This window comes from Rattus norvegicus, chromosome 14 (assembly GCF_036323735.1).
Source record: "Rattus norvegicus strain BN/NHsdMcwi chromosome 14, GRCr8, whole genome shotgun sequence".
Classification (NCBI taxonomy): Eukaryota; Metazoa; Chordata; class Mammalia; order Rodentia; family Muridae; genus Rattus; species Rattus norvegicus.
Genome location: NC_086032.1, coordinates 1,347,746 through 1,361,613, shown reverse-complemented (window position 1 = coordinate 1,361,613; position 13,868 = coordinate 1,347,746). Strand labels below are relative to the sequence as shown.

General features: G+C 50.0%; 1 protein-coding gene across 1 annotated transcript in view; it reads right to left on the bottom strand.

The window, feature by feature from the left end:
• Positions 1-832: 832 nt before the first annotated feature.
• The window catches only part of Cplx1 (complexin 1), a 31,709-nt gene continuing 18,673 nt past the window's right edge, over positions 833-13,868 (bottom strand). The window contains exons 3-4 of the mRNA NM_022864.4: positions 7,770-7,945; positions 833-2,619 (exon numbers count right to left, since the gene is read on the bottom strand). Of these exons, the coding sequence (NP_074055.1) occupies positions 2,422-2,619; positions 7,770-7,945 (374 nt within the window). The 3' untranslated portion in view covers positions 833-2,421. The remainder of the gene's footprint in view (positions 2,620-7,769; positions 7,946-13,868) is intronic.

Here is a 13,868-nt window from a genome sequence, read left to right as displayed (position 1 = left end):
CAGAGAGGCAAGACCCAGAGATTTGGGTCTTAGGTACACCTCCAGGAAAAAGAAGTAGTGACCACCTCACCAAGTGAAATGGCATCTGGGCCATTCGGCGGTGCCTGGAGGTAGGTGTACAGAGGCAGTGGGAGGGCATCCCCAAGACAGTGAGAGGGACACAGCAGATGTCACGTACTCGGAGGAAAGCATGACCTCTCTAGATCACACCCACTCTCCCTACTTCTCTCTTCCTCCACTCACCCCTGCATCCCCAGCAAGAGTGAGACTTATGTAGCATTTCCGGAAGGTTTTGCTGGACAGACCATGCGTAGGGAAAGTCATAGGACCTCCCACAATTGCTGTCCCCAACAAGGGGTGTCACAAAAAGGAAACAAACAAGGGCTCTTTTAGGACAAATGTGACCACAGCACCTTGGGCTGGGCCGAGCATGGGGCAACTTGGGATTGCAGACCTACAGAATGAGGTAGGGACTGAGAAAATGTGCCAGGGGAAAGAGCTGTGGTCACCTCCTCCCTATTCAGCAGAGTCGGCAGCCATCCCAAAAAGTGTACAAGTGCCACAGGGATTCAGGGCAGCCCCTTGGGCTGGCCAGGGGAACTACTGTAGAATTCCTGGTGGGCCCAGGCCTGAGAAGCAGTATAGTCTGGATTCACCAGAGCCCAGAACTGTGAGGAAGAAAGTTTGTGTGTCCTGGAGGCTCACCTCGGGCACTGGGGTTCTGAGGGGATCTTTACCCTCTGGAGAATAAGGTGAGGCAGTAGGTCTAAGTCAGGACCCTCAGGAACCAACCCCCTTCCACCCCCAGAGAGAATGGTAGTCTCGGAAGGAATAGCCACGCGGTGTGAAATCACTGTTTATTGGCTGTGATTCCCTCAGAGAGAAAATGTGAGGTCTCTAACATGCAGGAGGTGCAGGCACAAGGACAGACAGACAGGTAACACATGGGCTATTCTAAGCTCAGCGCCCGGTGCCCCATGCGCTAGGAACAGGATGCAGGATTGACTCAAGAGGAGGCCATCTGCTTGGAGCTGGCTTCTGGATTCGGGAAAACCAGCCAGAGGCGCAGAGAGTGGCCCAGGTGAGCAAGGTACTGTGGGCTGAGCTGAGCATGCGTCATCTCTTTGGGCAGAGGGCATTCTGATTAGTATTGCAATCTAATTGTTATGGCTTCTCTAAAGAGCTATGTAAGGTCATGAAGGTCAATGCTAAGCCACACACCTGGCCCAGAAACTCATGGACACTTAATTCAGTTTTAATGTGGACAGGAAGGGTCGGGAAGACCAGGCTGGCCTTTCTGTCAAGATAAAACTTACCAAATACAGACCTCATTTACCTGAGATTCAACATATTATGATGTAAATTAAACAACTATGAAGAACAATGGCTGCTGGCTGGGCAAAGGGGAGTAGTTGGGTCACACTGCCCCTGGGCCACACACAGAACAAAACACCACAGCCCAAGCCCCAGGAGCTTGCATTACCGGCCACTGTCAGCCCTTCAGAGGAGGAGTAGTGGAGAGGGTGGGACACTTGATTACGTGGCTACGTGGCCCTCTGTCTGCTCTGCACGTGGATCACCAGAACCCTGGGCTTTTGGGAAGTTGGGCGTTTTGAAGGTCGGTGTCCAGAGGTAAAGCCAGGAGTACCCTAGGAGACTGCCTGCCCCCATGAAGGGGACAGGAGGCCACCAGGGACAGGTGGGATCAGGGAAAGATGGGACTCTGGAAAGTGCATTACAGACCACGTCAAGGGACTCCAAGTGTGTCGAGCCCACCCACTCCAGCTCTATTGCTGTGTTTCCTCTGGCTGTGGAATTCTTAAGCCAAACCTTGCAGAGCAACAGAGAAAGAGACAGCTGGACAAAGTATGCAAGGGCTGCTGGGGAAGACTAGGGTGGTAGCTCACAGACAGGAAGACAGAGCAAATGGTCCAGCAGGTCCAACAAGTCCAGAAACAGGGGCAATGGACTCAGGGAAGGGCTGGGGCCCCCAAGCACCCACTGCTCATTTCCCAAGTCCCACCCCACTATGGCTGTGCTCCTGAGTTTAGGCCCTGACTGGTGGCCACCCATCCAGGGGTGGTCAGGGCTGGCCCTCGGGGCCTGACCTTGGGCAGGCTCTGTAGGAATGGTGAACTTAAGATTGGTAGGGAGGGGGTCCAACCACCGAAAGGCAAGGATGCACAGCACAGGGGCCTGAGGGGCACACCCTTGCCTGGTGGGGTCAGTGATGGCAGTACGGGGAGGGGTGGCCAGAGGCTCCCGAGGCGCGAGGGGGACATGGGCAGGATAGATCTAGGACTATGGCTTATTTTTGCGGGGTGGGGGTGGGGCTGCATCTGCTCCCAACATCCCTTGTTGGGGGGAGACTCCGCGGGGGTCTGTACAGTGGGCAGGGCTCCTGGTGCTGACCCAGTATCATTACTTCTTGAACATGTCCTGCAGTGGCCCAGGCAGGTACTTGATGACAGTGTCCAGGATGCTCTCGTCTTCCTCCTCGGGCTCGTCCCCACAGCCTGGTGGGATAGCCTTCTTGGGTCGAGTCAGGCTGCCTTCTGAGTTGGCCTCCATGGCTGCCTGAGCCTCAGCCTCACGCTCCTCCTTCTTCTTGATGCCATACTGTGAAGGAAAGCATCATCAGGGCGGGGCTTGCATACTCCCCTCCCCAGTCCCCAGCCAGGGTGGCACTGACGCAAGACCCAGAGAGGCCAGGTCCTTCCTGCACTGAAGAAACCAACTGTCCACCCTGAAAGGTGGTACTTATGGCTGAGGAAGACTCCAGCTAGGTCCCAGGCCCATCCTGCTCACCAGAGCTCCAGCAGTGATCCCACCCCGGGTTTTAGAAGAACACACAGGAAATGGACCAATTAGGAGGGGGCTGGAGAGATGGCTCAGTGGTTAAGAGCTCTGACTGCTCTTCCAGAGGTCCTGAGTTCAAATCCCAGTGAGATCTGATGCCCTCTCCTGCTGTGTCCTGAGGACAGCTACAGTGTATATAACAAATAAACAAATCTTAAAAACAAAAGTGCCTGAAGGATTCATGGGAAGTGGAGGTGTGTGGAGGGAAGACTCAGCAGTTACAAGCACTTGCTGCACCTCCAGAGTGACCCAAGTTTGATTCCCAGTACCAGTGCCAGGTAGTTTATAACTGTCTGAACTCCAGCTCTACAGAATTCAAAGCCTCTGGCGTCTTCAGGCACTGTACTGATGGGCGCATCCCCACACACACGTACTTAAAGATAATAAAAGATAAATATTAAAAAATAAATTGGGGGGATGTTACAAGGGAAGAACAGGAGCAGAAGGAGGGTGGAGAACATCTAACATACGTGACGATTTAAAAAAGAAAAACGTAAAAAGAAGAGGTAGGTGCATGAGACCATAGAGGTAAGAAGAGGCTGCTCCCTTGCTGGACACTATCTTGGGACATCCCCACCCTCCACCCTGCCCCACACAGGTCACTCGCTAATCCTGGCTCTCTTTCCAGCCCCTTTCACTGCAGACCACCCCTTGGGAAGCCTGAGGGTGTGTAAACCCACCAGCCTGCCCCCACCCCCACAAAGAAATGGCGTACTCCATCTCCAAACGGGAGTCTGCCTAGACGCTTGTCCTCTGCCAAAGGCACCTTTCCTCTCTCCTAATGGATTCCAGTGTAGAGGACACAGCAGCCAAATTCAATCAAGACCAGAGGACATCAAGTATCCCTTGTTGGCATTTAGTCTAAGCTCCACCCCACAGTTACCTGGCAACAGCCAGGTATGCCTGACTCACTATAAAAGGGGCAGCTTGCCCCCCCCTCTTGCTTCTGCTCTCCCCTCTCCCAATTCCCCTACCCCCTCGGGCTCTGGATGGCTGGCCTCTACTCCTCTCTCTCTCTCTCTCTCTCTCTCTCTCTCTCTCTCTCTCTCTCTCTCTCTTTCTCTCTCTCTTCCCCTCCCCATGCCCTGAATAAACTCTATTCTATACTATACCATCGTGTGGCTAATCCCTGAAGGGGGGAGGGATGCCTTAGCATGGACCCACAGAAGCACCCACTTCTCCCACACCATACCATACTTCCACCAAACATATCCCTTCTTCCCATCTTTTTATAAAACACGGCATCCCTAATAAATAAAGGGGCTCATCTCTGCTTCCTCAATCATCCCTTCGCACCCTTAAAAGATCTGAGAATATAGGCCTTGATGACCAGGGGGTGAAGCATGGCGGGGGACAGCCATTTCCCCAGGACCTGCTAGTACCAGACAGAGAACTGATGGGTCAGCTGGCATGAAAGGCATACTTCATAGGCCCTCCCCACAGCTGCACCCTGGCACTGGTCTCGCTGCAGGTCAGCCACTAGGAAAATCTCACCCACACAGGCAGAGCCCCTGAGCTTGAGAGGGAGAACATGTGGCTCGGTGTCCTGCGGGGTAGTGCGTGGGCCAGAAGAAATGTCTCCGGAAACTAGGTCAGGCCAGAGCGAGTTTCCTTCCAGCCAGGGGAAGAGCAGCAGGAATAGGCCAGGTGAGCCAGGTCTGGGAAAATTAGAGAGGCTGAGCTACCTGTGTGACTGCTGCCCTGGATACTTTCCTGAAGGCTACTTTGTCCACTGAGGATCAAGGTCACTCTGAGGCTACACCCACACTGAGCTCTCTCAGGGAAAGTCATGTCTGTTCTGCCAGAGGATGCCATCTAGGCTACATCCCAGAGCCAGACTCAGGTGCTGCGGCCTGGGCTCATCTTCTGCACTCCAGGAATAAATGCCAGCCTAACCCAGGCCAGGTATTCATTACGTCAGGTGTCCAGAAGCATCAGCCCAAGGACAGGACCATGGGAGGTGTCGGTCAGGTGTGCCAGATGGGGGAGGGCTGGGTTCAGGGGGTCTCATGCATAGGAAACAACAGGAGACCCAGTAACACTGTTAAGAAAAGGCCCTGAGTTTTGAGTCAGTGGCTCTGGCTGGTATCCACCTGCACAGCTTTGGTCACCACACAGGCTGAGAGAACTCAGGTGAGTGCAGAACTGTGGGTGCAGCTCTACACCTGGGCCTTGTCTCCTTATCAGAAGGAAGGTTCTGGCTCAACAAACAATTCCCTGTGGGTGGCTGGAAGCGTGCATAAATCGGGTAGTACAATATGCAAACCTGGAGGCGTGTGTCGGAATCTGGCCGTGTGCACAAACAGGTGGTAGAAGTATACGTCGGATGGGCGGGTATGCAAATCCAGTGCCTGCTCAGATGGCTTCCTAATGGATATGGAGCCGCCCCCACCCTGAGACAGTCCTGAATGGCCATGCCCAGTTCTTCAGATGGGTTATCTGGAGCCCCACATCATGTGGATATGAAAACTGGCCCCAGTGTTAGTTTCTTCCCCTCCCCCTATTACTGAGAAGCCTTGGAACACTGCTCGGCCTCTCTCTCTCTGACCAGGGCTCAAGACACTAGGGGTACACATAGCCCAGGGGGGCTGGGGACCCAGTTCTAGTGAGTAGCAGAGACTGCCCAGTGAGGGCTAAAAGTCACACAGATCGGCAGGATTTGTACCTATGGGGAGCTGGGGCATCTGCAACAAAGGCCCAGGATTTGGGACTGTAAGCTTTTGTGTGGCCAAGCAGTGGTACAGAAGCAAGTGGATGTCTGGAAACGTGACAGCTTCTGTACCTTCCTGCCCAGCCCGGGATGAGGTGGGATGGGTCCCAGTGCATCTGGGAGTGCCTGGGCCACCCTTTACATCTGCACTAGAAGGGCCTTCTTTTAGGGGAACATTTGAATATTCTGCATTTCTCCCCCTAATCAGGCAGCCATAGGCTGTTGGACTTTCTGAAGCAGTGGCTATCAACCTTCCTAACTCTGTGGTCTTTTAATACAGTTCCTTATGTTGTGGTGACCCCCAACCACAAAAATCGTTCCATTGCTACTTCGCAACTGTAACTTATTACTGTTAAGAATTGTAATGTAAGTATTTGTGTCTTCCAATGATCTTTGGCGACCCCTGTAGAAGGGTCACTGAATTCCCAAAGGGGTCTGGACTCACGTGTTGAGAACTACAGTTTCCGCAGAAATGTGTGAAAACAGACCAGGGGAGAAGGTTCCCCCTACAGTCTTCCTTGAGTCCCAATTTTTAAAAACACACTGAGAGGGGCTGGAGAGATGGCTCAGCGGTTAAGAGCACTGGCTGCTCTTCCAGAGGTCCTGAGTTCAATTCCCAGCAACCACATGGTGGCTCACAACCATCTGTAATGGGATCTGATGCCCTCTTCTGGTGTGCATGAACACAGCTACAGTGTACTCACACACATTAAATAAATAAATCTTAACCCCCCCCACACACACCCCGAGAGGGCAAAGCTTTGTGGGTCAGGTGGTATTTGGCAGGGACTTACTGAGAGGGGACTGAGCCAGGCACAGGACTTCCCTGGAGTGGCTCTGGCAAGTCAAGGGATGAAGCTAGGTTTTGGATCCTAGGGAGGGGCCTCTGTGGTTCTCAGCTCTCTCATGCTTTTCTATCCCTCCCCCCTTCCCCTCTCCCCCTCCTTTCCCTTCCTCATTCCCCTCCCCTTCCCCCTCCCCCCTCCTCTCCCTTCCCCTCCTCTTCTTCTTCCTCCCCTCCTTCCCCCTCCCCTCCCCTCCCTCTCTCAGCTGCTGTCTGTCTGTAACTCTCCATCTCTCTATTTCTCATGCCCATCCTCACTCCTGACACAACTAATTTTGGGGTATGCTACCACATTACTCGCATGGTCAATAGCATAATACGTGGCTCACTGGTTGTGGAAGGTGGGGGCAAAGCGAAATGAGCGAGTACTTTCTACAAGACCCAGGAAACTGTCCAGTGACCGTGCTCCAAGGCAAGTGTCAAGTGCATAGCCCAGACCCCATAAACAGCACTCTACAACCAAGTGTGAAGGGAGGGTATGCTAGGGCTTACCTCAGAGGCCAAACACAGGTGGAGCGGGGAGGCCAGCTACACTTTGGCCCTTCATGAGATCAGGGATCCAGTGTGCCCAGCGACCTACTGGCCATCTCCCACTATCCACCTTAGGAGATACAGCTTCCTTGCCCGGAAGTCCCAAAGATCTGCCCCAATCACTGATGCACCAGCAGAGAACCTTGTGAGGATGTATAGGCAGGGAGGGGGCTAGAACCTGGGATGTCTACTCCTCAGCATCTCGAGTCCAGGACCGGAGGATTATGTGACCTACTCCCTGCTTCCCATCTACCCACCCAAGCCTGCTGAACCACTCCCACAAGGCCTGGAAGGATCAAGATGCCTTGTTCCTTCCCTTCTGGAGTGGGCAGGGGCCATCCTCCTGAAAGACGTGGCTATACGTGGTCCTCAATTCAGGATTCCACAGGGTCCTCAGTTTTTCCACCATGATGAGGACAATGTTCTCTGACTGCCCCACTACCCCCAGAGACAGTCACAAGGGTGACCGGGAGCAGGGGGGGCTGCTACCCATCCACCCTGTGTGAATCCAGGAAGCAAAGGTAAATGGGAACCTCTGGCCCTGATTTCCTTGACCCACAAAGACTCCCAGCTCAGCCAATCCCCTTTCCTCTCTTAGAGCCTTCTTTCTGGGCAGGAGCCAAAGCTCCAGAAGAAAAACCAGTCCTGACACGGGGAGTAGGAAAGGACAGCCCTCAGAACGACCCCCATCCAGATCTGAACAACTATAACCCTCAACGGCCAGGTTCCCAAGGTTTTGATCCCTGCATTAGGAGGGAAAGGGGAGTGTTAGCCACGGAAAGCGGCTGCGGCCTAGGGTGGGGCTGCTAAGGGTCAGTCGCTCACCTTATCTCGTATGCCCTGCCGCATGACCTCACGTTCTGCCTCCATCTTGGCATACTTTGCTTTGCGCTCCTCCTCTGCCTGCCGCAGTGCCTCCTGCCGCTCCTCCTCCTTCTTGGCGGCATCGGGGTCCTTCTCCTCATCACCCCCAAGCATCTTCCCCATATCCTTGGTGGCCCCTGGGAATAACAGCAGAGGTCAGGCAGTACCATTGAGAGTTCCTAGTCTCTTCTGCTGGCCATGAGTCCAGGGGCACCCATCCCTTGAGAGAAGTGGTGAATGTGTTGGGTTCTGTCTGTGTTACACACACACACACACACACACACACACACACGCACACACACATGTATGCACGCACACACGTATAGCGAGTGGTTGTGTTTTGCATGCTCATATATTATCTGTGTGTATGGCCATGTCATTGCATGTGTGTGCTTGCATGCACTGATGTGTCTGCTCATCTGTGTGCTCCTGAGGGTCAGATGAGCATCCTCCCTGCCCGTGTCCTACGGAGGGTTGAGCAGAAGGCAATGGAATGAAAATCCAGATGTGCAGATACATAGATGATGGACAGGCAATAAACAGATGTATGGTGGGCAATAGTGGCTGCCAAAGTAGGTGACAGGCATGTACCCATGACCCAGGCTGAAGTCACTGCTTATCCTCAGTGCCAAGACCTAATTGCCCCTATGCTAGGTACCACTTTTCTCATGAGTTCCTGAGTCACAGGCCCTACAGAAACCACCCCAAACGCCCTTGCAGCTTAGCCGATAGGACAGAGGCTATAATTACATACCAATGGGTGATCCTTAACCCATTGCACCCAGACACCAGTGACACTCAGGAAGGGGACCTGGCAAGCCTTACAAGATCTCAGAATGGGGTGCTGGTTTGTGGAGTTCTGTGGCTCTGGAGTACCAGCTAACCCTATGCACCATGACAAGCAAGAGCAAAGCCAGCTGTCCTCTTTCTGTTCGTGATGCCCTCTGACCATATCCGGGAGGCTGGTGGACCCAGGCTAAGAAGGCAGAGTCTCTTCAGTAATGCGGGACAGCAGTATTAGGCACTAACTTCTGAGCCCTGCTCCTCAGGTCCCTGTAGAGCAATGGGTTCTCCGGGAAGGCGGGAGATATTTTAGCTGCCTGAAACTCTACCTCAGGTGATAGGGTATTGAAGAGACCAAAGACATTTTTTTTTGCCACTGTCAGGATGGAGACAGAAAGCAATCTTGAAAGAGGCTTTTGCTAACAGAACAGATCAATGAATCTAAAGGAAAATTAAGAGCTTCATGCCTGGTTTTTAGTTACATCTAGAAACTTGCAGTGGAGATCTCGGGTCATGAAGTAATCTTCCAACAATTTTCCAGGTAACACACTGGAATCTCTCTGTCTCTAGCACAACTGTCTCTGGCAGGTGTTGAGGCAGGCAAGGACAAAACTTGCAATCCTGACTGCTTTCATGTAAATTTTATTCTTACTAGAACAAGATAATTCACATTTAAGTGAGCGACCCATAATTATTTCTCCCTCTGGGAAGGTACTGGCATTCTAAAACAGAAAGAACCAAGTCTGGTATCTGTCTCTCCCTAGAGCAGTGGTTCTGAACCTGTGGGTCCAGACCCCTTTGGGGAGCAAATGATCCATTCATAGAATCACCTAAAAGCATCAGAAAACACAGATATTTACATCACAATTATAACAGTAGCAAAATTACAGTTATAAAGTAGTGATAAAATAATTTTGTGGTGGTTGGGGTCACCACAACATGAGGAACTGTATTAAAGGGCCACAGCATCAGGAAGATTGAGAACCACTGACCTAGGGGAAGATGAGCAGTGTCTGCGGTGTGACAGTGGGGGCTTTGTGGCTTGTGGCTGCCTGTTTAGGTCTGTCCCCCACCCCACCCATCACATGGGATGGGAAGGGAACTATTTACTGAGTAGTAACTATGCTCCACTATGAAGCTGGCCTTCCCTGAACCTTCCTACAGGCCAGAGATTCCTGCTTGGTCTCTAAGCTCTGAAGGAAGATCTACTTTAGATTTGAGACATCTGCGCCTTAGGACTACAGAGACAGCTCCTGGAGGCTGGGAGACTCTAGGCCTTGGTGCATGCACATGGTGGCATTCCTATACCTGTACTGACAATTAAATATGTATGTGTGCATGTACACATGGATGAAAAGGGTTTTAAGGAATCTTTTACCAAGGAATGAATATATATGTATATATGTATATATAAAATTAATATGGAGAAAGGCACACTTGGCTGTTAGAAATAATGCTGAGTCACAGCTTAAGTCATTGACAAGTAGAGACTGGCTATACACGTGCTAGATACGGATGAACAAACAGCAATGTATATTGATGGAAATGCAGGTGACACAGGACTTGGAGGACAGTGGATCAATATCACTTTGGGCCTCACACGTGCTAGACAAAGCACTCTGTCACAAAACTGTCAGTTCCTCATGTTAAATACACCTATAATGTGGTTCAAAAAACTATAACCCCCAAGTATCTACTCAACAGAAATAAAACTTAAGCTCACATGAATTCAGGGACAAGGAAGTCACAGCAGTTTTATTTGTAGTAGTAAAAAACAGAACAAAGTACCTGCCCTCAGCAGACAATGGGCAAGTCAACCACACACCATGCAGATGAGGGATAGGGCTCTGCTCAGCACTGAAAAGAAGTGGACCATTGGCCACGCCCATAGCATGGGAGAAGCTCAGAATCGTTGATGCTGGGTGAAAAAACAGCTGGAATTGAATGGAATTGTTTTTACTTAAGTAAATGCAAACATGAGATGAGGAAAAGGCAATGTTGGGAATGTTTGGGAGTGACTACAGTCTTGGACCTGTGGACATTTGCTGACTATTCTCCGTATTGAATCACTTTGCTAAACGCCAGCCACACCGCAATTCAAACAATATTCAATCTAAAAGACTAGAGGTGGTAGAGGCCATGCTTCCTGGTCTAATCTAGCTACCAGTTCTGAACAAAAGATCAAACTTACAGTCACAGAGGTTCAAATATTAGAAACATGCCTGCACTTCACCTTTCAACTGAGTTAGACATTAAAAATGAAGATGTAAAATGTTTGAAAAGCAAACTCCCTACAGTTGTTCTCCGACTTTTGGTGACTCACAGGACCAAGTACCCACCTGGTAGTGTTTGCACGGGGCATTGGCACACGTGCGCGCGCGCGCGCACAAACACACACACACACACACACACACACACACACACACACACACACACACACACCAAGCTTCGGAGAAAGTCTGGGCAGTTTCCGTGCTGAACAAAGTTTTATTTCCCAAAATCTTAACTCCGTGATTTGATGAGCTTAATCTAACACACTATATGTCTAAAAATAGTGTATTATTTTGGAATAACAGCTTTTAGTTATAAGGAAGGAAAAAAAAAACAAAGTGGAGGGGCTTCATAATCATTCTGAGAAACAAAAAACTAATCCTAGCTGGGTGGTGGTGGCACATGCTTTTAACTCCAGAACTTGCGAAGCAGAGACGGGCAGGGTATCTTAAAATTCTTGGTAAGTGTAAGGTTCTGGTGGCACAATGAGTGACAGAAAAGTAAGACCTGAAACAGTGACATACACCTGCAGACTTAGAACTTGAGAGGCAAAGGCAGGAGGATCATGATTTCAAGCCCAATCTTAACTAAATAGTGAGTTTGAGGCCAGCCTGAACTACATGAGATCCTGGATCAAAGCAGACTGAAATAAAAAGAGAGTGAACACACACCCTCTCCAGAGTCCCAGGGAGGCCAAGAGAGTAACAGATAGTTCCAAGGTGCTGGTATTGTAGATGTTTTAAATGTCATTGCATCCACTTCTGGAGAAGGTGCACACTTAGTCCTTGGAGAAAGGGGATTAATGACAGAGGCTTGGGAAAGCAGCCAGACATTACTGTATACATCCTAACTGGCCATCTCACTCCAGCCATCTGTCAGAAATGGGTCTTGTTGAGACATGGGCCCACAGATGTCTCCTACGCTAGCACAAGGCTAGAAACAAGGATGTTTTGGACATGTGATCACATGACCAGGGAACATTTGTGGCTACAGTGCACTTGGGGATGTGGCACAGCCAGGAGAGGATGATCGGTGTCCCAGAGTAGGTTGAGGGACTGCCCAATGCACTGTAATATGTCAGCTATGTGCAGAAAAGTACATCAGACTCAAGTTTTGGAAAACAAGAAGGAAGCTCGATGGACAAAGATACCCATGATCTCACAGTTCTTTGAAAAAAATACAAGAGGCTGCATGTCAGACTCCCCTTAATCCTCAGCCCCGGGGAAGCTGTGAGGGACGTTCAAATGTCAGTCTCTGCTACAGTGAATACCTCTCCACATGCCCACTGGGACATGTATTACAGAAAATAGGGAGTATTGGTAAAGATGTGGAAAAAGTGGAACCTTGTGCTGGGACCATGGGAACTGTACTGGTCAAGACTGTAGAGGACAGTTTGGTGGGTCCTCGAAAGGCTTAGCACAGAGACGGAAAAGACAGCTTAAAGTTAAGATCACTGGCTGCTCTTGCAGAGGACCTGGGTTCCCAGCACCCATGTAGCAGTTCACAACTGTAACTCCAGTTCCATGGGATCCAATGCTCTCTTCTGGTTACCAAGGTCACTGAACACACATGGGACGCATATGCACTTGTGGGGAAAATGCTTCCATGTGCACATAGAAAAGACCAAGTACAGAATTACCATATGATCCAGTAATTCCACCAGTCTACCTTACATATTGTTCAGCCTTAAAAACAAAGGAGGTTTTGACACAAGACAGCATGGAGAAACTCTGGGGACATTATACTGAGTTAAATGAACCAGTCACAAAGGACAGCTGCTGTGAAGCCCTTAGATCCATGGAGCAGAAAACAGAAAGCGATTTGGGAGCTGGGAGACAGAGACCTAATGTTTCCCTGGGACAATTTCAGTTTGGAAAAATGAATATATTCCAAAAGGAGAGGTGATGGCTGAATAATAGTGCCATATATTTAGTGCCACTGCTTTGTGTACCTACACTGATTAAACAGTACAACTCATATATATTATCACAATAAAAAGAGAAATAAAAATTTAAATTTCTTATAATTCCATCTCCCCGGCAGGTTTCCCAAAGCTGACATGAGGTTGTGACCAGTTTGGTTAAAGCAAGACTGGTGATGACTTCCCCTACCCAATGAGTGCAAAAGTATTCTCCCTAGCAGCTGATGGGCTGTACATATTAGAACATAGTCACTGCCAATATGAAAACTAGAGGTAGCGAGGTCCTGATGTATCCCAGCAAGCAACCAGCTTGCAAACTCCTGAACACGGTTTCTGAGGGCCTCTTGGCTTGCAGGATGAGGTATGCCTCTGCCACAGCCCTCAGCAGAAAAGCAAGCAAGCCAGCCAAAACGGAAAGGAAATTAAAATGACCAGGGCTCGAGAAGTGGCTCAGCGTACTTCCTGTGTAAGTCTGAGTACCCGAGTTTAGATCCCAGTGCTGATGTAGTAAAAAGCACATAAGAGGCGGAGAGAGAGGATGCCAGCTTATCTCCAGGCAGCGCGAGTTGCTGCTTCAAAGGAATAAAGTGGCGATAAAGCAGTTGAGCACTCAGCATGCCCCTTCGGCCTCTTTACACATGCACTCCCCACTCACACATACACGCACGTGCACCCACATCCTCACGCACACACATAAGCAAATAATAGTCAAATAATACACTGTATTTCCTATCCTCGTGGGAAATCTTGAATGAAATCCATACCTCAAAATATAGTTATTATAAAAAGCCGAAAATGATGTCTAGGAATTCACAGATGGGATCCTTCAAACACTCAAGAAACAGATAATTCCCATGATATTTAGAATGTTCTTGGAAGAAGTGGATTCTCTGAGTTGTTTTTTTACTAAATTAGCATGAAGGCAATGCCAGAAATCATGTGAAAGGCAAAGGAGGGATGGAAAGAAGAAAGAGAGGGAGAGAAGTGAGGGAGGAGGAGAAGGAAGACAGAGGGAGAGGGAGAGGGAGAGGGAGAGGGAGAGGGAGAGGGAGAGAGAGAGAGAGAGAGAGAGAGAGAGAGAGAGA